Source organism: Aspergillus welwitschiae (genome assembly GCF_003344945.1).
Source record: "Aspergillus welwitschiae strain CBS 139.54b unplaced genomic scaffold BDQ94scaffold_46, whole genome shotgun sequence".
In the NCBI taxonomy this organism is placed as follows: domain Eukaryota; kingdom Fungi; phylum Ascomycota; class Eurotiomycetes; order Eurotiales; family Aspergillaceae; genus Aspergillus; species Aspergillus welwitschiae.
This window is the reverse complement of record NW_020798740.1, coordinates 123,704-145,096: the sequence shown is the minus strand read 5'-3', so window position 1 is coordinate 145,096 and position 21,393 is coordinate 123,704. Positions and strand designations below refer to the sequence as shown.

The window sequence follows — 21,393 nt, the reverse complement described above, 5'->3', positions numbered from 1 at the left end:
ATCAAAACCAGTTACTCCATCACCTGAAGAGAATTTCTCAGGTGAGAATACTCTAACTTAAACGACAAGAGCTAGTGGTCCTGCTAAACGACATCGAAGAAGTCCTCAGGGAGCTGGAATAGGCATTACCCTGATTCTTCGGAAGATTTGCACACTTCAGACTCTCGCACCAAAAGACCTGTCGGTAATCCCAGTGATATACCGGATGGATACTTGAACCTATGAGACGGCCTAGTAGCCGTGGCGACTCTTCAGAAGGAAAACTCGCTGAACCCGACAAAGCGATTCTTGATCTCGAATCACAAAAAGTGGATGAGACGATGCAGGAAGTTAAAATAGAAATAAGGCAAAGAGAAAAGAACAGAACAAATGAGATATTCCCAACTACTCGAAAGATTTGGAAGTCCATCTATTCATGGGGACCAGGAAGTCCAAGAGCAGATGACCGACGTTGATGAGGAAACCCCTGACCGTGATGTCGGGGATCCTATGTTCTATGTTTGCAATTCTTTGTATGATTCTGCGCAGTTCTAAGGAAGAAGGAGGAAAGGCTCGAGTCTAGCCCCGACAGAGTACGATCAGATAGTATGATCGGTTTTCCTCTTTCATTTCATTCACATCGAAACCTAAAAGGTTCGGATTCGTCCGTGAACATCACCTCTGTGCTTGTAGTCAATACCATACAAAATACCTCTTTCTCAGATAAAGACATCTATACTATTTAAATTCTTTGGAAGCTACGATAACGTAAATAAGCTATATAGATGAGAGACAATTTCATCAATATTTCTTTCTAGTTCCTAAAACGCTCTGGATATAGTAGTATAAAGAAAAGTCATAAATCTTCAGGGGTATTAGAGTAGCATAGATAGTGATCAGAAAATCCCAAATAAGTTTTAATAAATACATCAATATCTATAGATTAGCGTTCGGAACACTTACAAGTTACTAGTTACTACAATGCCTGAGATACGTCAATCTGAGTGGGGGATGAAAGAGTTGCTCTACGTATAATACTAATGGAAGACCGTTTCGGATGTGAAGTACGTTGTCCAAATCGCTTATTAGTAAAGAAGTATCCATCAATAGTACATCTCACTTGATGTCCCTATAATGTGAGAGCTATATCAGATGTGTTTCTGAGGTGATGGATCAATTATATTTTCTGGAATATTACTAACGCACCACAGCAACGAATTTTCACACACATCATGGGAGTCTATTGGCCTTTGGGCGGATAATACGAAAGAAGAAAAGTAGTAGTGCTAATATGTGCTAAGTGTTTCCCTAGTTTTTGATTCATATGGATTTCCGGAGGATGACGTACTGGTAGTAGCTATTGTGTGTAAGCTGAGGTTGACTTAATATATTTTTGGTAACGCTGCCGTGTACTACTAAGTGCCTTTACGGGCACAGTCGGAGGGATATCAAATCCAAATGATAATGTCATTGGAAAAAGTAAGAATTCGAATAGGTTTCGATGATTCGCTACCATGCATGAACACTAAGATGCTACAGTGAAGTTCTATACGTTGCGCCTATCTTATGAAAAGAATCCCGAAAACTTCTGAGTGGAATCGCCAACATTGCTCCAATAATTTGTTCGTTCCTCTCGAAGGAGCGGAAACCATGTGCTCCAATCCCTGTTACCGGTCGGTAATCATAGCTTGGCTTGCGGTTAGTCTTATTTTGCATTGCTGCAAGGTATGTTGGCTGGATATTAAACCCGACGTCTAGGTGGATTTTGATTCGACCTGCATGTAGATTGATGCAGACGTTGTGGAGACACTAGATGCTCCCGAAAACAAGATATCTAAGACCTGGTCTGAGCAGCACTGGTCTATATCCCGGTATGCAGAGGGACAAGAGACTATAATCTGCGAAAGGTGTACTCTTGCTTGAAATTGTAGTGAGGACTCTTAGGCACCATCTTTTTCATCGCGTTCGAGAGTAAAATCTGAATGACCTTCCTCTGTCGTACGATGTTGACTGGTGTATCCCGATTGAAGCAGAGAGCATCGTGCAGTGTAGTAGGGTAAGTTTTGGGCTCGGAGCATGCTGTCAAGTGTCTATACGGACATCGAGTTCGTACTGGACACTCAAGAAGAAAAGGTTGTCTGTCTGTGCAGCCACCAGCCCTCAAGAGACCAAAAATTAGCGTGAGTAGGCCGGCAAGCGACACCAAACTGCTGTATATTATCCATATATACTCTGTTACCACTAGCGTTCCCTTTCCTTGGCGGTTCGTAGCTTCAACTTTCGTCGGACAGCTGTAATCAACTCAGCAACAGACGGATTGCCACGTTGTGATAACATCCTGCCTTTGTACCGCATCCACCTTTGTAGAGTGCTAGACCGTCTTATTCTTCACCATCCGGTGAGACTAGCGTCTGCTGCGTCTCTCGTGGCCCCTTGTATGGCAGAACAGTGGATGCATACACCTTGCGGTATTATCTTGGCTGCGGTAATCTAAGGACTTCATCTGTCAGTCGTTTTCTCTGACGTGGCTAATTGTTGTCTCGAGATCGCGTTCAGTGAGCTGTGCTCTTTTTCGTTGTCCTCAACGTAAGCCAAGCGGGTGCACCTTAATCAAGGCAGGGGCATTGAACTTGTCATTGTCATGGTATTGAGTCAGCGCAGCAGGTGATCCGCAGTCACAGCCCTTTTTCTTAGACTAAATGGCATTTCTCCGTTGGAGTGACTGACTGTTGTGGTAAGCATGTTATTCCAGGGCGATGAAAGACGAGGAGGGGCCTTGGAATAAAACCCGAGCTTGGACGGTCCAGTATACCGCTTCTAGAATTGTTCTTCAGATGGGAATAGAATCGTGGCATCACTGAAGAGAACCAGTATATCCTCGTCCTTTCCTGCGCAGTCTCAAAACCAATCCGGTATATCAGCCTCGAGCGACGGCCAGTGGTCATGCCGCGGAGGATCCTAGACAAGCTAGAAGAAGGGGATATTTAGTGAGAAATAACAAATTAGAAAGTCAAGCACTGGGAGTATATGCTAACTGAAAGAAAGCTCCGAATGCCGATGAGATAGATCAAGTGTCCACATCGAGCTGACACCTCCGTGCGGTCATGCCTCCATCACGCGGCTGATGGGTCTCTGTTGTAGCTTTTGATATTATTTCCGTGTCTTCGCAAGGAAGATGGTTAGTTCAGTGCTAATATCTCGTTCAATGATCATTTTTTGAGATAGGAACTGCCGGATCTGTGCGTTTCTGGGAAAGGCCGCTTGAAATTTCTCTGCGGTCCAGTGGATCCTGAGTGTTTGTCTTCCTTGACCATAGTCGAAGTACTCGGTAACTTGCAATGCCAAGGTAGAACAAAAGAGCAGTCACATTATCCACTCCGTAGTCCAAAGTAGATCAAGTGAATCTCGAAGGAATAGGATCGTGGTTCTTCAGACGCTAGTGATCGTCTCTGAAGGAAGTTGCGGTCAACGCCGACTACCCGGATTGGTGCTAGCCGATATCTAGTAACTACTCGCGGGGGAGGTCTAGTACTATCTATGGAGGGGGGAGGGATACCTGGATCCCAGTCACGGAGGTTTACCGGCAAGTATGAGTACATGGAGAGGGGGACTGAAGACATAAAGGTACATATGACAGAAGTCCCGAAAGTACTCCCGACGTCTGCATCGAAGGACGATAGATACTTTGAGTGGGATGGCTATGTCTCAGGCAGCAGTCAAAACAGCCACTTCCGCTGTCTCTTCCCCCAACCAGCAGGCTACACTATTCACGTTCTTCATTTGCATCGCCCCCGGTATCATGTGCTGGCAATAACCCATCCAAAAGGCCGTATACGGACTCAGTGGGTCATGTGAGGGAATGAAAGGTGGTACGGTTACCAATCTCGAGTGGTGTGTTAGGCAGCGGAGAGAGGGATGTAGGGGGGTCAAATGGCGCTATATAGGTGATACAAACATGTATATGCTGCTGTCCTTCATGCTGCCAAACCCACCATGAACCCGACTCTGGCTAGGATCTCGTGTTTGCAACGCCGTCATGACACCGACCGAAAAGCCAATCGCGACCGCAGCATTCTTCATCCAGAATTCACCGGGACGTGAGGAAGGGTTGATATACGAGCACGCCAGATGCCAAGCACCAGACACAGTTTCTCTTTAATTGCAATCAAGATTTTGCGGCTTTTCCAATCGGCGCGATGCGTCCAGGGCACAAGACAACACTAAACCCAAACTCCCTTCTATACCAGAAGGGTGTACTCCGTGCCCGACACACGCCTTACCACGAGTGGAAAGTAAGCAAGCAACCAGGCTAACCTTTAGTCCGGCACTCCCAGGGTTAGAGCAAGACCGGCTTGTTTCATCCTCGCGGGCACTTGTCTCTAAATGGACATGCTCGACTGGAATGCTGAGCGTGTAAACTGGGGTCCTTACGTGTCCTGCGTAGAGCTTTGCCGAAGGAAAAGTGTGGGCGGGTATAACCTCGATTAATGCACTCGATGTTGGAACAGGAGACGGTGCATCGCTTCTCCCTCCGAATTTACTCAAGTAGTACTACTTACTGTAAAATAAAAGTCTGTGCTGAAAAGCCATATGGCTGACGCCCCTATTTTTCGTTTCTTTTTTTCCCTTTTACCTCTTGGGTTGAATTTTTTTTTCTTTTTCTTTTTTGCTTTTTCAATAACCGTTGCGGTCAGTCGATAAGAGTGCGTCGCATGGTCCGCCAACCGTAGGGCGCCGAAATTGTTTCATAGATAGGCAAACCTATCTAGGCACCATTTTGGGTACCCCTGCTAGACAGGGATGCTTTGAACTTTGACAATCACTTTTTTTCTTATATGTCACAATCGATAGATCTCGTTCCTCCGAGGAATTAGTAAACCAACAAGGAAAAAGCAAGAAAAAAATGACTAGATAAACAAAATGGGGGAACAAACGACCCACGAACGTCAAGGATCTCCGGGCCGCCAGAGACCCTTGAGATCGAACAAACAGAAAACCGAAGAAGCTCGGGGCCCGGAAATCCGTTCAGGGTCTGTTTCGGATGGATAGATCACACGGAAGATCAATGGAAACAGCAAGCTGGGATCGTGATGGCGCGCGTCGTGTCGAGTATAGAGTATCTATTTACTTGTTGGTCTGTTAATAGAATAGGACATAATTACTACATCGAGCGAGAACTCCGCCGATTCACTCCATCAGCAATGGGTGGTTGAAAAGCAGACGCCGTTGTGATTGGCCCCGATTCACTCCAAGAGGACAGATGGCGTGGCCCAGCTGTGGGTTAGAGTCCAGTCGGACCGTAGATTCCTACCTACTTTGTACGACTCCCACCAACAGGAGGAGGTAATCCGTAAGAGGGGAGCGAGCAACACTGCCGGACTGACAGGCCGAAAGCAGGGAAGAATGCTATGCTAGTTTCTCCTCTTCTGGTATTGCGCCGCACTTATCATCATCATCATCATCGTCAATCATGATTGACTGGGTTAGACCAATGGCCGCGCATTCATTGGTTAGGGATTAAGTTTCACCCCTCGGAGAATTTTGACGCATGGCTTCTCGTGGAGAGGACCACCAGTGGTGCAGCGAAACACTGGTTTAGTGTTGCTTTTAGTCCCTGCAGAAGCCGGGGGGGTTGTGGATGGGGGTGGGTGGGAAAAGAAAGGCGTGCGTGTGTGTGGCCGTTAATCAGGAGGTAGTACTCCGTACTCCGTAGTACTAGTCTAGTAGACCATAGCCAAGGCCATTGTTCTCGCCGGTTAGTAGCAAAAAGGAAGTCGGAACTGGGCAACCGCCGTTTCCCACCTATTGAATGGCAGTGCTCCGTCCGGCGGACCGCGATGATCAGATAATGATTTGTATGATAGGGCAGAGCGTTGATGGATGAGGCGAACTTGTTTCAAGTCCGATACGAGACAATAAATGCCACTAAACAGCGCTAGGGCGAGGTGCGACTGCGGTGTTCAGGGAGAAAAGTGGGAGTCGCCAACGATCTTCGCCTCTTCGCTTACGTATATCGGCTGCCCGATCCCGCTAGCGACGCAGAGTCTGACCAAAGTAGCAATATCCACGCGTTTTAGTCCCAGGTACCTAGTATCCGAACCTCCCTAACGACTATCTTGCTCAATGGAGTTAATGTACCAAGGATCAGAGTAGATTAGAATACTGTTAATATCTGCCACTATATCTTCCTCAGTTATCAGCTAGTATCAGTTGGAAAAAAAGGGAGAACAGGCCGTCAATTGACGCTCCCCTATCGCCTCCCATCTCTGATAATTGACAAACCAGAAAAAGGACAGCGTGCCATTGTTCGTCAGTCAATCCATTGAAGGGTCCAGCGGATACTCCAAGTCTTTGTTGGAGTTACGCGGGTACGTAATGGCCCAGCGACTGCACACGGTAAGTGGAGGAAAACCATCCGAGTTGTGTCTATGATTTTATCCTGGGTAGGGGAACTAAGTTCGGAGCCGAGTTTATCCATCCACGGCTAGCGAAAGCGCTACTAATAATAAATTGGAGGCCGAGAGGACCCTGAAAGGCCAAGCAATCTGCTTGGGTTTGGCATGGGTGCTATAGTGCTGGCTAAGTGCATAGTTTGCATGCATGTCACCATTCCATACTTTGATTGTAGATATATTGTATAACATATATAAATTAATTTAAAACAATAGATAAACAAAGTCGCGCATCCCCTCTTTTCTCCATTAGAAACGGAGAAACTCAAGTTCATTACTTTAGAACACATATGCCTGATCCAAGTAGAGTGAGTGCCCCCTCCCAGTCGAACTGGACAAGTGGACTTTTCGACGAGACTAGTAAAAGCACTCATGCCATCATCAGCAACAGCAACAGCAGTAGTGGCAGTGGCAGTGATGTCTTGTCATCATACGATTCTGGAAGTACCTCCGAATGCGACCTTGCAAATTCCCATTTGAGTCGGTTTCCATTCGACTGCGATCGACTGCAAACGCAATCCCTTACTGAGAAAAACCACTACATTCGGCCAGGCCAAGCCCACTGGCTACACTAGGATTGCAGATGTGATCCTTAAATCAAACCTTGGCCTGGAAGAGGCCCACATGATTTCTGACAGATTCGGTCTCGCTCACTCTGCCTCCCAAGGCGGAGTTTATTTCCAGGGTACATGCAGGTACGAGGTGAGCATGGATGTGGATGTGGGCTGTACAGCAAGGTGTGGGTGTGGATGGGCTGAGAAATAGCCGCTATGACTGACTGACTGACGCGGGCGCGCTGCTGCTCTTTTTCTACTACAGTTGTTTGGTTGCGTACCCGTAGCAGGAGGAACCATTCTAGAATTAGGCGAGAGACAGAGCATTTGCTAAATATCACCTAGTTTAGTGGAATCCAGTTCGAGCGAGATCAGAGGGTGAGAGAGGGGGTAAGTAAAAGTGAGAGAGAGTAAAAAAAAAACTAGTTTTTTTTTTTTTTTTTCTTTTCTATAAAACAGAATAAAATAAAATATAGAAAAAAAAAGAAACAAAAAAATTTAAACAAAAAAATTTTTTTTTAAATGAAGCCCCATGTCCATCCTCATTAACTCATCTATGGAAACACCAGTGGGATTGCTGGAATGTGCAAGTCAGGATGACGATGATTAGGCCCCTGCCCCATGCCCTGCGGCGGCTCACCAATCAACAGCGTGTCCACTTGGAGAGGATGACGACTCCAGGGCTTCTCGAAGCTCAGCAAACTTCGAGTCTCTGTTTCACCTCGCCACTAGTCCCTTTCGGGTGATCTTGCGACCGGACGAATTCCTTCGTCTTCGCCCAGAGGGGAAAGTCCCTCGCGCTGGGGCGCTGCTGGTTGGCTGCAGTCTCCGGCCAGACCCATGCGGCCGCCCAATCGATCGCGGCCGTCACCCTGGCCCCAACGAGGAGTTAAATTTAAAACCACGCTCTTCAGATTCTCAGTGGATGAGAGCCGGGATCCAGATTCCCCAGTTCTTCAAATGATTGACAGGTCTCAGCTATCAGCGTGTGTCTTTCCCATCCCCCCATCCTCTCTCACTTACACCACCCCCCCCCTCTCTACTAAGCCCAATGGGGGAGGGAAGAACGCATACCTCCATGGAAACCCCACCCCCCACTACTACTAGACTACTAAGAGAAGTGAAGTTGAAGTGAAGTAGCCTAGACTAGACTAGCCTTGACTTGGACGTGGTCTGGTTACAGGCGTCTGTCACAGACCTCTGGGACCACGGACGAAGACGGTGGGTGAAGTTGGGAGGAACCAGCCGGGGCGGTGCGAGGGATCAGGGGTATCTTTTTCCTTTGCCCGCACCGACCGACCGACACCTATCTAAGAGGCAAAAGTAATGGAGTAAGTAACAACTACTAGGTAGGTCCCCATGCACGATGCACACGCATGCTCCGGATGGTATGATAATGATTGGCGTATTTTCTATCGTCGGCTTCTTGACAACCTCCAAACCCAAGGTACTTCGTCCGTTTCCCTTGCAAAGGTACCAGCCATTTGTCCTGGTCCTTGGGGGGGAAAAAAGGCTGCAATTTGTACCTCCATCAGTTCAGTCATAAGATCACCAATCCCACTTTCTGATGCCAGGAACTAGATGCAGCCCAGCCCAGCCTTTCCCATGGTCTCTGGTCTCCTTCCCTCTTTTCCTCTCCTGGCTCGCCTTGACTCGACTCGACAACCTTAAGATCCCACACAGCCACATTCCATGTGACGGCAATGATCCCTGCTAATATTCTCGAATGCCGCCATCACCCTTTTCAGACACTCGTCAATCTCTGCCTGCCTTGGTAGGTTTGATGAGATGTTTCAATTGGACAGTAATCCATCTTGTGCCTGCGCCTGAAGACTTTCAGGCTGTCTGGGCTGCTGCTGTCTAAGACTGCTTCCCAACCAACTCCCAACCATGAGTAGTATGGAGGAATCTCACATCAGGCAAATCAGTATTCAGTTAGGCAGGTACCTCGAAGTTACCAACGAGTAGCTGAAGTAAATAGACGGACTAGTGGTGAGGTCGGCCAGTCGGGCAGTCCGACGCAAAGTCTACTAACTACTACTACTTAGTTACCTAAGGTACAGCCTTCTCTTCGCTATGGTATCATCCTCGGGCATATTAATAGTAAACCAGAGGAGGGGGGGAAATAAGAGGGTAAAAAAAAATAATAAAAAAAAAATAGAATTAAAAAAAAGGTCTCCATACCCAGGCTGGCGTTTCAGCTTGGGTTAGTAAAGGCTTGCCCACCTGAGGCGAGCTAGTTCTCCGACCTGATTCTTCAGCACTGACAGTACCTTAATACTGGGGGATGGGGGGGAGGAGACACCAATTCTTCCTTCCTTTAAGGAAAGATTTGGTAATAATGGTTCCGAATAATCCACGCATATTAGATTGCTTGATCTGGCTCTTCGTCATCGCCGGCATCATCAGCACTTTGTCTCATACCTCTTCCCCATACAGTTTAACTACTGACTCTGACACTGGGCCTTGTCTGGTTCCTGTGCCTGTCCCTGTTCCTGTTCCTGCTCTTTCTCTCTCTCTCTCTCTCTCTCTCTCTCGCTCTTGTCTCTGTCCCTTTACTCCTTTCTGCTAATTCTCCATTATCCACTTTGCGACTTACTCTCTGCCTTCCCTTTCCTTCCTTAGTCTCTCCCCCCCATGGTATAACCCCCATGGAATTTCAACACATTGTGCTTGAATCGTTCCAGTAGCCTTTTTATTTTTATTTTATTCCTCCCTCTGTCTCCTTCTCCCTCTCTCTTTTGCGCACACATATTTTTTCTTTTACCCATTTAATTTACCGTTTATCCTTAACTTTCTTGTTTTCTTTTCCCTCCCTCTCCATCTCACTCTGTGTTTTATTTTTTTTATTTTTATTTTTTCCCTATTTCCTATTTTACTTTTTCCCTACTACTTTTACCCTCCACCTAATTTGGCTTCCACAGCCCCTTTCTTTGCAGTTCCTTCACGGTCCCCTAAAAAGAAAAAAAATATATTCCAGCTTGGCTGTACAGACAATTCATACATCATACTTACTCCCAAAGGGAGCCCAAGAATAATATTACTTCGCTCCGGGTTTAAAATCTAAATCCCACCGCGCACAAAGTCCCGAGATCCTAGATCCCGAGCAACGATACCACTACTGCAGTGGGCACCCACTACGACGGAAGTAGGTCCTCGGTATTTCCTTTCCTCTTACCAAGTACTACTACTGGCTTCCTTTGCGACTTGACCACCACCACCACTACTTACTACCACCACTACTTACTACCACCACTACTATTACCACCGTCCTTCCACTCAATTTGACTATCGTCCCTCTTCCACCAACCCTCACCTTCCTTTTCTCGCTTCTTGCCTTTCCTTTAATCGTCCAACGTCCAGTTCAGTCTTCTTCGCATTCACCTATCTATCCGACGTTTCCCCGCTTACTTTCGCTTTCTTGCTGTTCTTATTTCCTGCATTCAGGTTGCTGGTTCCCTACTAAACGATTTAATTTTCCTTAAATTGCAGGCCGGGTTACCATTTCCCTCTATCAACAATTTATCCTGTATTGAGAGATTAAACCCTGCGATATCCTCGGGCATTGCTACTTCCTCCTGAAGCCCCGCTCCACGATTAGCAACGACGCGACGAGCCAAATAATTTCCATTCAACCATTTACCGGTGCTTGCGACTCGGTCTGCCCAAATCCATCGATACGATCCGAGTCTCTAGGTGGTGGCTACTCACAGTACCCTGCCCGCTAAGCAACGATTGCGGAGGCGCACCGTTGGAACGAAGAATACCGACATACCGACATACCCCAACAGTCATCGCTATAATTATTTGCGCTTCTGACTTAGTGACGTATTTTTTTTTCTTATTAATTCGGCACTTTTCACAGTCTAGCGCGGCACATTGCATCATCTCGATCCCACAACTTTATTCGGAATACGCTGCGCACTTGGGCGGTTCGAGAAGATCAACTTGCCCATCCTCTTTCTCTGTGTGATTAATGTGCTCTGGGCATACAGTCTTCGTTTTCTCATCACATCTTATATAGGGCTATGCCCGCGGTTGTCGAGGATATCACTCCGATAACAAGATCAGAAGGCACAGTCATGGAATCTTCCACTGCGGATAAGAAGCGCAACAAGCTTGGATATCATCGCACCTCTGTCGCATGTGGTAAGCTCTCGGTTCTCGGTGGTCTCCGTTTGGAATACTCATTTCTTATGCGACAGTACACTGTCGGCGGCGAAAGATCCGATGTCTTGTTGCGCCAGACGATGCTCAAGGACGATGCGAGAATTGTATCCGCCTCCGAAAGGAATGCCAGTTCTTCCCTGTCGACCAGCAGCCCCCGATTGAGAAGAAGTCACGTCCCAGTTCTCGTCTAGAAACCGCTTCGACGGACCCGTCGACCGCTTCTTCGTCGCCACCGAATGTGACTGGGGTAGAGCAAGCGGAGCCTTTCTTTACTTACCAACCCATGCCGTTGGGTTCGAATCCGGATGTGGGAGCCTTCAATACTGCGACCTTTCCGAGTAACCCGATGGCACCATTTACTCCAGGTTTGTGGCTCTAATGAGCAGGAGGAATGTTGAATCATGAAGTGTGTTGACCATTGCCTGAAACAGATCGCAGCGTCGGTGCGGAATTTGTAGCGCCTCCTTCTATGGACCCCGGGGTTCCGTGGGACGAGTATACGACCATCACAGACCCTCAAATGTTAGCAGCTATGCCCGCGGGGAAAGCAATGATGAACATGTCTTCGAACGTTTGGAGTGCGACACCCAATCCTATGGCACCGATGCCAACCACTTCGCCCCTGCCAGGAACGCCCACAGTCCCGTCGCAGTCGCAAGGTCTGGCACAGACACCCACGTATGCCATGCAGCCTGATGGGACGGTCTGGCAAGTGCCCCCCCAACGCGCGATGACATTTTCGGCACAACCCGCAGACATGGCAATCCCGTATCCGAACCAAGGTCAATTCGTGCAGCCATCGCCTGCAGATCTTAAAAGAAGAATGACCAGCCCGGCCCAGTCTTTCCCCGGAACTCCGATCAACCCCCAGAGTCCTCCTGCAGCGGATCTACAGGCGGTGTCCGTCTCATACCCAGGCCAGCCGGCCGCTATGGGTTTCAACACCTGGCAGGATGTGAACAGCATGTCCCCCATGAGTGTGGTCCAGTACCCGATGTACACGAACGACCCAGCCCAGCAAGCAGGCTTTGGCAGCCCGCCACCGATGGGCCACCCCGGTCCAGGCCAATCCCCGCAATAATGAGCTCGACGAAGAGCGGAGATGACAAGCGCTTCAGAAGGAAAACAAAAAGCATCATCGGATTCGCTATTAAATACCCCGTGCGACGTATTGCATCCATTTCTTTTTCTCACTTCTTTCCCATATCATTCCATCCCATGCATGCACCTTTACTTTTACCGGCTGGTCATTAGCGGGCGCAGAGGATCTTGGGCGGTATTTTACTCTTCGTTTCTTCCATGAGACCCCATCCCTCTTGATTGAGGCGTCATCTATCTACATGCGCGGCTCAGGGAGCAAGTTCATTTTAGACTCTTTCGTTGCTCTTCCGGTTTTATTATTCGCCATTTTGCTTTTTCACCTACTGTTCATATTAGCTTTGGATATCCACGGTGGGGTTCATGAGCTACGCATTCGGCCACCAGCGGGACAGGTGTCTGATCATTGGTTTTGAGTGGCGTTACCGGCCTGGTCCAGTCTCATATGCTGATCCTGGCGCTGTCATGCAGCCTGGATCGAAGACTAGTCTGGACCGGCCCGACTCTTATGATTTCGTTTGCTTTGCTTTCGTCCCCTTGCCATGCACCTGGTCACATCACATCCGTCGTCGACGAGTCGATCAACAAGGGCAGACAAAGGGATGGAAGTCAAGTGGCCATGTTTATGCTTTTGCTTGTTGCTTTCTTATTGACATAGACTCCCCTATGAGCCACCCTCTACCTCTAGTACCCCTTCATTATGGAATAGAAAACCGGCACATAACTGCCTCTTAGTTCACCGTGGATCCCATACAGCCTTTTGGGTTCCTTTACCCATTCCGTGCGTGAAGCAAGATATCTTTGGCCATGACGCATATAGTAAATGATAACCCTCTTCCTAGGGCTTCCCATGACAATGGCAACAGGCCATGCCGTTTGAGTAGCCGTTATTTCAGTGCCTTGGCCTTCTAGGAGTAATTGCACTCAGATGACCAAGGTTATTGTTCAGTCACACCGTTAGGGTAATGTAGTACTAACCAGTAGTAGCTAGAAGAAACCAGAGCGAAAGCAAGAACGGAATCTTCAGTACAAGCAACAGGACCAATTGCTGCACCTGAGGATCAACTAGTGATATCGTTTTGCACGATCATCTTATCGTGCAATTGCTCCACACATCGCCTTCTCACATGCCATTATTGCATCCGCCTTATTCTGCAGCCAGTCCTCTTACATCGCTAGAATTTTTATACAAGAAACTATTGTGGGAAGACTTGTTCCTCACCGACCATGATACAAGAACAAGCGGATCAGGAGGTCCGCAGTGCACACTGCAGCCAGGCTCCGTCACATGTTTGTGATATACCCCCCGCCTGGATTGTATTTGTAGCTGGACCCATTTGTCGACGCGCAGTAGCCACAACATTGATTTGTGCGACTGACACCAACAATTCCAGTACCACAACTCCTACGTGAAGTATTTCTTCTCATTGCCATCAAGAACAATTCCTTCAAGACGCCAGCCAGGCCAGAAATGACATCATCGGGGTGACGCGATCTGGACGCACCCCGATTAGGCAGGCACGGGGTGGTCACGAGAGCCCTTTTGTAGAAGAGAGTTACTAGAGAGTCAACTCTCAACTCCTGCCTGCGATTCACTACATACCATATCCTCATCATTGCAGCACCAACTCTGAACTACATACTGTCTTGCTATCCTGCTGAACCACCGTGAAGATACGTCACAGCCAGATTGCTTTTTTATTTTTGCTTTTCCCGCACCTTGTCGATAACACCGTAACACTGACAATGTAATTGGAAGATTCCCCGACCCTTGCTAGCTGCAACGGCGATCAGAAGAACAGACAGAATACCTAAGCAATTGCTTGCCGTCCACGGTTTATCCGAACGACAACCCCGGACCAAACGGATCATGGGGCTTAGTTGACTGATAACTAACACCTTCACAGACGGATCTGCCAATAATAGGGGCATTCTGCAGTATTGCTTATCACCCTGTCGGATTGCCTGGCGGCTTGAAACCGGAGCAGACCAGGAGAAAGTATATTTGCTCCGAGGTGATAACGATCCTTTGATAAGCTCGGTCGGGGATCGAATTCGATGCGAGTACTACACAGTATCCGGAGCGGAGCCATGCTGGAGGAATACTGTGCCACTGCTCACACTTTTGCTTTGCGCCTTCTGCGGGACTTGAGTTTTACCTCTTCAATCACTGATCTTTCAGAAGTGACTGGTATGTGTTGTGTGTGGGTGGGTGTGTGGGTATGAGCGTGTGCGCGCCACCGATCGTTCGGTCTGGGGTCCGATAATGCGGAGAGCAACAGCCTCACTTTATTAATATCATCGACGGCACTGATAGCAAGCATTAGCTGGGTCGATAACAGCTGTCATGCTGCAATCTGATTGCCCCTTTGATGATGATTGCAGGCTCAGGGTACCAGGTTCAGAATCCGCGACGTGACGTGTCTGTGCTCTTCCGGCCTTATCTCCAGGCTGTCCGGGCGTCTCGATGGCGACAATATGCATAGTTATCAATATGATTATCGCGACTCCTGGCCGATGGTCGGCGAGAGCCCCTGTTTTGACCGAGGGCGCTCGTCCAGTACAAAATCCGGTGCTGCTCCCATTGGGTTGGGACTTCTGATCTCTTCACCCAGCGACAGGGACTGGAAAGTGAGGGCCTAGTTGACCGCCATTCACCTGTGATGCCTTATCGTGCTCCTGTGGGGGGCTGTATGCGGTTAGTAGAAGCCAGTCAACCCCTTTGGGCGCTGAAGGCCTTTCCCTGGAGCTGTGTGGACCATATATAAACACTGGCAGTCGAAGTGGTCGACACAGACAGTGACTGCTGGCCTTTCAGTTCCTTCTTATTCCTTTGGCATTTTCGTCCCCCTTTTCGTCGTACCCGGCAGACGAGGCTCATGTTTGAGGTCTTTTATTTTCTCACGTTTCACTCAAACCATCGATATATGAGAGAAGCCGTGTGTGTACTGTGGATAAATCTCCAGTTTTAACGCTGACTCTAGTGCCCCATTCTTCCCCCAAACTATCTCCACGCCCTCCCCGTCCCGACCCATCGGTTCATGCTAGCATCTCTTGTATATGTACACACCTACTCGCAACTAGGGACATGCTACTGGAACATGCAGACACTCTTCGATAACGCAGTCATTGCCTTCTTGCATTGCTAGCCGACCCTCCTTTGACGGTCGCATCTGATCTACTCGCAGGTTTCTTTCGACCATACCAGTCGGGCTTCAACAGGCAAACCCTCTCGGCATACAACAACCCTCCCATGGACATGCTGGCACGTCTTATTTCCACAGTTCCTGCACTCTTGATGCGGGAAAAACTAATTGCAGGGGTTCAGGCTGTATTGCATTGCCTGAATTTCCGGCACGCCCGCGCCAGCCGCGAGAAAATCGAACCGATCCTAGCGTGGGGGAGTGGGAGGAAGATGCCGGAAGATGGATGCTTTCGCTATCGACTTTGATCAGATGTAATCTTTTATGCTCATGATTGACATCTCTGATGCATTCCTGATGACTATTATCTGTCTTCCGATTGACGCTGCCTGACAGTGGCGCATGATGCTTCGATCCACTTCTGGACAAAAAAGGAAGGACTTACTGAACCTTCCACAGATTGGGGACAGACTAGGAGACGAAACTGCGAAAGTGCCGAGGCTGGAGTATGGGGTGAAGACTACCCCAATAGTCAACACGGAATATGGGCCGGATGTCTTCCGGGTACGTTCCGCCTAGTGATGACGTCCCAGATCGTCCCTACTATCGACCACGAGGTAGCAGTCGGTCGGTGACGTTGCCTGATTTTGATATTGCATGATGCGAAGAGACCATGCATCTGGTGCTATCCAGCGAATTTTTTCTCTCGCTCGCCCCTTGAAACTAACAATTTAATCATCATATTGTTGCGGTGCCCTAGAACAGGTTTGACTGAGGTGGGCCGGATGCTCGATTTGCCGCACATCAGAGGGAAACTACGAAGTACGGCCATCCCAGACACTCTTAGCGACGGTGTACTTACTTGGGCTGGTTAGCCCAGGCACACATCTGTGCTTCATAAGACCGGTTTCCTGTTCGAGCGTCCCGCCGGAAGTTGGTCGCTGCATCCGGACCAAAAGGGAGCAGTCATACCTCGCTCCATCCAAAGTTTGCGTGGCGTCGACTCAGGAATGTTAGAGATGCAAATTATTGACACTATTGACGATGATTACAGAATATGGGAATGGCTTGGAACGGGCCTTATTGGACGTGTCCGTGGACCATGAGGTAGACAGGCTGGAGATACTGTCGATCGATGGGCATTTTCCGACCAACGGAGTTAAGGTCGGGCGGGTGAGTCAGCCGGATCCGTGCACGGCGCCACTCGCCCGCTTTGCCTTCCTCCCAAGGCTCCTGTCTATTCCCGTCGAACTCTATTGCTTTTGCCACGGCCCCAAAGTACCCCCCTCAAACCAATGACTGGCTGCGCTTGATATTCCCCTTTCACATGCTGGCTGACCTTTACTTTGCTTCAGCTTTGTCCTTTTTGTTGGCCAAATATTTTCGTTGGTCTTACCCCAGCTCGGCCATCCTTTTGAAGGTAGGCGACTGGGTGCGGCAACCGTGGCATGCATCCTAAGAGTACCTCATCGCTTCGTACTGACCCGATTGACGGGCAGCCATTGGCCGCGATGACCAAGGCCCATTACATGCTTATCTGCTTATCTGCGACTGTTATCTCCAGGACATCGTGGGTAGCGTGGGAGGCCGTGATTATGGAGCACTAGTGCGGTGGACCTCGCGGTTGTTCCTCCCGTGGGGCCGAAACGTGCTTGAGAACCAGTACAGAAGCAATCAACGACTCATGCTGGCGCGTACAGAAGGGGCAGATTACTGTGGTCACTATCTACTGCCTGTGCAGGCATGCAGTGGCCAAGCGACTGTCCTGTGCTCGCTTGCCCTTTTTTTCAATACACGATCCATCCGGCAGGCAGGACACCCACTTTTTCCGGCCAACGATGATGGCTAACGGTTTCCCTGGACAACCTTGTCCGGGCTTGGCAATATCTCCTACGCTTGGATCTTCAGCCGTGTTATTATTAACTGCTTATTATGACTTGCCACTGCCAGGGGTTTCAATAGTACTGGGAAACGCCTCTTGCACCGTGCTTTTGCTGGGGCAGCGCCCGCACCAGTGTTGCAGTAAATAGGGATGAATACCGAAGAAGAGCCTGATGAGCACTACCGTCATACTTACCGTTGACCAGGGCCCTGGGCTAAAGCCGGTTAATACGACGCGCCAGGACGAGGCTGTGAACCGACTACTGCATCATCATGCACTGCAGCTGCAGGATCGGATAGTTCTGGCCAACGAGTGATCTGGCCCAACTCAGAGGAAGCATGTCGAGCGGACAGGCACAACTGGGGGAGGGGATGGAGAGCTTCATCCTCTGGTTGAATCAGAGAGACAAAGGGCCCCCGCAACCATGGGTGGATCCACATGCATCAAGATGAATCGTGGATTTCTCCCTGATTAATATCTCTGCACCTGGGAGTGGAACGAAGGCAGCTATGAGGCTGTAGGGATTACTCGTAGCAGGCTAGCAGCAGTAGCTAGCCCTGCTGGCATACTGTCTATGCTTACTAGGCGGTGGTTTAGTCGATGCTTGTTACGCGCTTGAAACGCATCTGACCAAACCGTCAATACCGCAGCGGATTACCGGGTCATACGCGGATCGGGTAAGATAGGGTATGGTGGAAGAAAGCCAGCTCCGGTGAGTATCCCGTAGTAGACTACGACTAGGCAGTCTGACGAGGAGGGTTGCCAACTTACGAGGGTCAGTCTCGTACCTGCTTCGGGTTTCCCCCTCGACTGTCTTCTGCTGCCTGCGGCCAATTCTCCATTTTGCGAGATGAGGGTGGAGAGCTGTTCCGACGAAGCTTTGTCCGCGGGCTGGCCGTTGGCTGGCCCCCGGAACCTCCAGAGGGCTGGCCAACACGGCTGCTCAAGTCCACCGTGTCCGCAAGAGGACAGCAACCTTAAATTGGGCCGCCTCGTGTAAGAGGCATGGTCGGTGGCCGGCCATGTGCCTGATGGTGGCCCATGAGTGTCCCCATCTACGCGATGGAGGGAGGACTGGATCACTCGAGGGCTCGGGGGTCGTCCGGGCCAGGCGGACAGCCCGATGGTGGACAGGTCCCGCCCCGCCGCTAGTGTCAGCGTCGAGGACATCGGGACGATGCGCTCGCTCGTGGTGGCTGGCCTGTCGTCCTTGTTCCTCCTACGTCCGGAGAACGGGTCCGATGAGCGGAGCAGGCCCTGACCCGTTGCTTAAGTTGTGGAAGCGGTCGCGGGCCAGCTACTCAGTCGGGAGGTCCAGAGAGAGGGGTGTACGGTATGCTGTCCTGCAGGAGCGTCCAAGTGGACACGGTCAATTAAACCATCGGGCCGATGGGACAGACCAAGATGGATCATGCATGCAAGCGCACAGTCCAGGCTTAATAGATTTGATTCCAACAAGGTCAGGGTTAAGGTAGTGACTAGGGGAGCGACTATCGTGCGCTCAGATCCCACTATCCCAAGCGATAACAACAGCTTTATATGGCATTTCGGCCGACGATAGGGGGTAAGCTTTTTGGTCAAGCGAAGCATCGGCTGATCCTAATCCCAGTCCATTCCGGCCCGTCAGTCCTTGGAGTGGTGCTTGATTTGATCAATAAATCGCATAGAGCCCAAAGACTGGCATGCGATGGGTCAGAGATGAATCGATGGTTGGGAAGAGGGCTACGGGGGGGTAAATGAGTGGCACAGGAAACCTAATTCCCGAGGAGGGTCGCGGAGCTCGCTGGCCCGAATACCTGGGACATTTCGTATACATCAGATTCAGCAGCAGGAGCAACAGCAGCAGACTCTCCTACTACGAGGAGTATGCCGGAGTTTTCAGGGCTCGGATTGTTTTACTATAGGCTGGGCATGACTGCGACAAGCCAGCGACGGTCGGCCCTTACGGTCGCTTGGCGGGCGCTGATTGGTGGGGGAATTCAGGCCAATTCCTGGCTCCGAATCAGGATCCGGATCGGTCTGCTGCATCCATCTTTTTAGTCGCATCCCTCTGCTGGGTGGACGGTCTACTAGTCATGATGCGTATGTCTCGGGTCTTGGGGGGAGGAGCACAAACAGCCTACTCCTGTGTAGTAGTGAAGATCTCAACCCGTCCTGCGTGTCAGTTAAGAGACGTGACAGCCAGACAGGTAGACCAACAAACACACCATCGTTCCGAGACGGATGATCAGGGAGGAGAAAGCAGTCTCGAGAGTAAGTATGAGAGGAAGAAGCATGAATGGGTTAATCTAAACGGACGGCGCTACTGCAGCTTTAGTGCTTCGAGAAACGCCAAAAACCCATCCCGACCCGCGCCACTGGCCACGCCCGCCGTCACGGTAATACAAGGGTATTGGACCAAGCTGCAGAGACCCAGCTAGTAAGTACTTTAGTATAGTAGGAGAAACAATGATTCCCAGCGGACAGCAGGGGGAAAAGGAGGGGCAATGAGTTGGAGGAGGTTGGAGGTCATAATGGGGATTGTATATATATGCTGTATACCATTGTCACTTTAGACTTGTTACTGCTGCCACGAGTTTGAATTGAATTGTTGTTGTTGCCGTGAATCTGTTTTTGAATTTGCCTTTTCCCATCTCGAAATTCGCCAGTCTGCTACGGCGGGAAGCTAAAAATTCCGGCAGAATCCCGGCGGGCAAATCAGCGTGGATGCGCAGGGACGTTCCTCGCGCATTGTGACTGGTTCTTGGGTCACTGAAACTCCAACTCACCCGTGGATGGAGGCAACAGCATCCACCGGCATTTGGTTTCTCGAATGAATGACTGGACTGAATGAGAGGTTGATTGCTGGGTTATAAGAGGTTCAAAGAAGCAGTAGCTTTCTAGGAAGGTGAGTAAAGTCAGTGAGAGACCGCATGATTCCAGACAATCTCTCTCTCTCTCTCTCTCTCTCCAATTCAATTCCTGCCCCACTTCTTCACAGGAAAAGAAAAAAAAAAAGAGAGGGGCAAAGTCTTGTTCTTGTTCCTGTTCTTTTTCCTGTGCTTGACTTGACTTGACGGACGGACTGACACTGTCTCTCCTTCTTGTAATAATTAAGGCCCGACCTTGACTGGATTAGACTCGCAGCCTTTCCTCCACTTCCGGTGTCCACTTTCCACTCTCCGGCTCCGTCATCTACTAGGTATCGCATTATTATTCATCTCCACGGCTCTTCCTCTCTCTCTCTCGCTCGCTCTCTCTCTCCCTCATCTTATTCCCTCTCCTCCTCTTATTTCTTCTTCGGGCCCCCCTCCCCAGTCTATTTCTTATCTCCCCCCGGCTGGAATCTGTCCCATTTTATCTATTTTTTTTTTTATACTTTTCTTTTTGATTTACCGTTATTGAGTGCATATTACATTGCCTTTTTCTTTTTTTTATTTCTTCCATACACCCTCAGCAAATCAGCCTTCCAGCGCGTCATGTGCATCGGGAGGGTCTAGCCCCCCCTCGCCGGTCAGCCATCAGCATCATCATCCTGCATCCTCATCCTCAATCCTCGCTTACCCATTCCTTTGGATTCGCCTCCGCCCACTTCTTCTGTTCCCCTTCCGACGTCACATCTAGGAGGAATAGAACACCATCTGATCCATTGAGTTTCCATAAAAGGGAATGAGAGGGGGAAAATTAACCCAACATACGAAAAACAAGAAAAGAAATCAGGTATTCAAGCAGAAAGAATTACCCGCCGCGAGATTGCTCGTGGACGGAATAGCTGCAAGGCCAGGGATTCTAAAAGGTACGCACCCTGAATACATTCGCACACCTCTTTTTTTTATTATTATTATGATTTCTATTGTATTATTATTATTTTTATTTCCAATTCCCTCGGACGGATCCCGCCGCAGAAACGGAAGGGGAAAAGAAAAAGAAAAGAAGGAAAAGGAAAAGGAAAAGCCGGGGGGAATGCAGTGCATGCAAGCCACTTGCATCTTGCGAGGAGGGGGGAGGGATTATCATTATAATTATTATTATTCTGATTTATGATTATTATTATTTCCTGCTGTTACTACTTGCTACTTACTACTAGTTGATCTCACCACTGACCTGCTCCCGATCCTAGCTCCCGTTGTCCTGCT

General features: G+C 49.2%; 7 protein-coding genes across 7 annotated transcripts; 2 read left to right on the top strand and 5 right to left on the bottom strand.

The window, feature by feature from the left end:
• Nucleotides 1-165: 165 nt before the first annotated feature.
• BDQ94DRAFT_152207 (uncharacterized protein) lies at nt 166-771 on the top strand. The gene has a single exon (XM_026767922.1). It carries the CDS (start codon nt 222-224, stop codon nt 453-455), a length of 234 nt encoding a protein of 77 aa, XP_026621376.1. The 5' UTR covers nt 166-221; the 3' UTR covers nt 456-771.
• A 2,403-nt stretch (nt 772-3,174) lies between these two features.
• BDQ94DRAFT_152205 (uncharacterized protein) lies at nt 3,175-3,601 on the bottom strand (the record flags this gene model as incomplete). Its single annotated transcript, XM_026767921.1, has 1 exon — nt 3,175-3,601. A coding segment is annotated over one exon (254 nt), but the record flags the coding sequence as incomplete, so codon positions are not given.
• Nucleotides 3,602-3,630: 29 nt separating this feature from the next.
• Nucleotides 3,631-4,494, bottom strand: BDQ94DRAFT_152204 (uncharacterized protein). Its single transcript, XM_026767920.1, has 2 exons — nt 3,935-4,494; nt 3,631-3,862 (listed from the first exon to the last, which is right to left on the bottom strand). The coding sequence occupies exons 1-2, from the start codon at nt 4,057-4,059 to the stop codon at nt 3,685-3,687; spliced, it is 303 nt and encodes a 100-aa protein (XP_026621374.1). The 5' UTR covers nt 4,060-4,494; the 3' UTR covers nt 3,631-3,684.
• A 4,918-nt stretch (nt 4,495-9,412) lies between these two features.
• On the bottom strand, nt 9,413-10,003 carry BDQ94DRAFT_152202 (uncharacterized protein). The gene has a single exon (XM_026767919.1). It carries the CDS (start codon nt 9,636-9,638, stop codon nt 9,426-9,428), a length of 213 nt encoding a protein of 70 aa, XP_026621373.1. The 5' UTR covers nt 9,639-10,003; the 3' UTR covers nt 9,413-9,425.
• Nucleotides 10,004-10,742: 739 nt separating this feature from the next.
• On the top strand, nt 10,743-12,426 carry BDQ94DRAFT_98825 (putative C6 finger domain protein). Its single transcript, XM_026776988.1, has 3 exons — nt 10,743-11,134; nt 11,191-11,520; nt 11,587-12,426. The coding sequence occupies exons 1-3, from the start codon at nt 11,014-11,016 to the stop codon at nt 12,234-12,236; spliced, it is 1,101 nt and encodes a 366-aa protein (XP_026621372.1). The 5' UTR covers nt 10,743-11,013; the 3' UTR covers nt 12,237-12,426.
• Nucleotides 12,427-13,211: 785 nt separating this feature from the next.
• Nucleotides 13,212-14,411, bottom strand: BDQ94DRAFT_152199 (uncharacterized protein). The gene has a single exon (XM_026767918.1). The coding sequence runs from the start codon at nt 13,868-13,870 to the stop codon at nt 13,538-13,540; it is 333 nt and encodes a 110-aa protein (XP_026621371.1). The 5' UTR covers nt 13,871-14,411; the 3' UTR covers nt 13,212-13,537.
• A 1,311-nt stretch (nt 14,412-15,722) lies between these two features.
• On the bottom strand, nt 15,723-20,079 carry BDQ94DRAFT_152197 (uncharacterized protein). The gene has a single exon (XM_026767917.1). The coding sequence runs from the start codon at nt 18,446-18,448 to the stop codon at nt 17,933-17,935; it is 516 nt and encodes a 171-aa protein (XP_026621370.1). The 5' UTR covers nt 18,449-20,079; the 3' UTR covers nt 15,723-17,932.
• Nucleotides 20,080-21,393: the final 1,314 nt, after the last annotated feature.

Coding starts and splice junctions, on each gene's coding strand:
- BDQ94DRAFT_98825 (XM_026776988.1), top strand. CDS start 11,014: ATGCCCGCGGTTGTCGAGGATATCACTCCGATAACAAGATCAGAAGGC. Junction 11,135..11,190: donor TCGCACCTCTGTCGCATGTG/GTAAGCTCTCGG, acceptor CTTATGCGACAG/TACACTGTCGGCGGCGAAAG. Junction 11,521..11,586: donor GATGGCACCATTTACTCCAG/GTTTGTGGCTCT, acceptor TGCCTGAAACAG/ATCGCAGCGTCGGTGCGGAA.
- BDQ94DRAFT_152207 (XM_026767922.1), top strand. CDS start 222: ATGAGACGGCCTAGTAGCCGTGGCGACTCTTCAGAAGGAAAACTCGCT.
- BDQ94DRAFT_152199 (XM_026767918.1), bottom strand. CDS start 13,870: ATGATGAGGATATGGTATGTAGTGAATCGCAGGCAGGAGTTGAGAGTT.
- BDQ94DRAFT_152202 (XM_026767919.1), bottom strand. CDS start 9,638: ATGGGGGTTATACCATGGGGGGGAGAGACTAAGGAAGGAAAGGGAAGG.
- BDQ94DRAFT_152204 (XM_026767920.1), bottom strand. CDS start 4,059: ATGAAGAATGCTGCGGTCGCGATTGGCTTTTCGGTCGGTGTCATGACG. Junction 3,863..3,934: donor AAGGACAGCAGCATATACAT/GTTTGTATCACC, acceptor ACACCACTCGAG/ATTGGTAACCGTACCACCTT.
- BDQ94DRAFT_152197 (XM_026767917.1), bottom strand. CDS start 18,448: ATGTCCTCGACGCTGACACTAGCGGCGGGGCGGGACCTGTCCACCATC.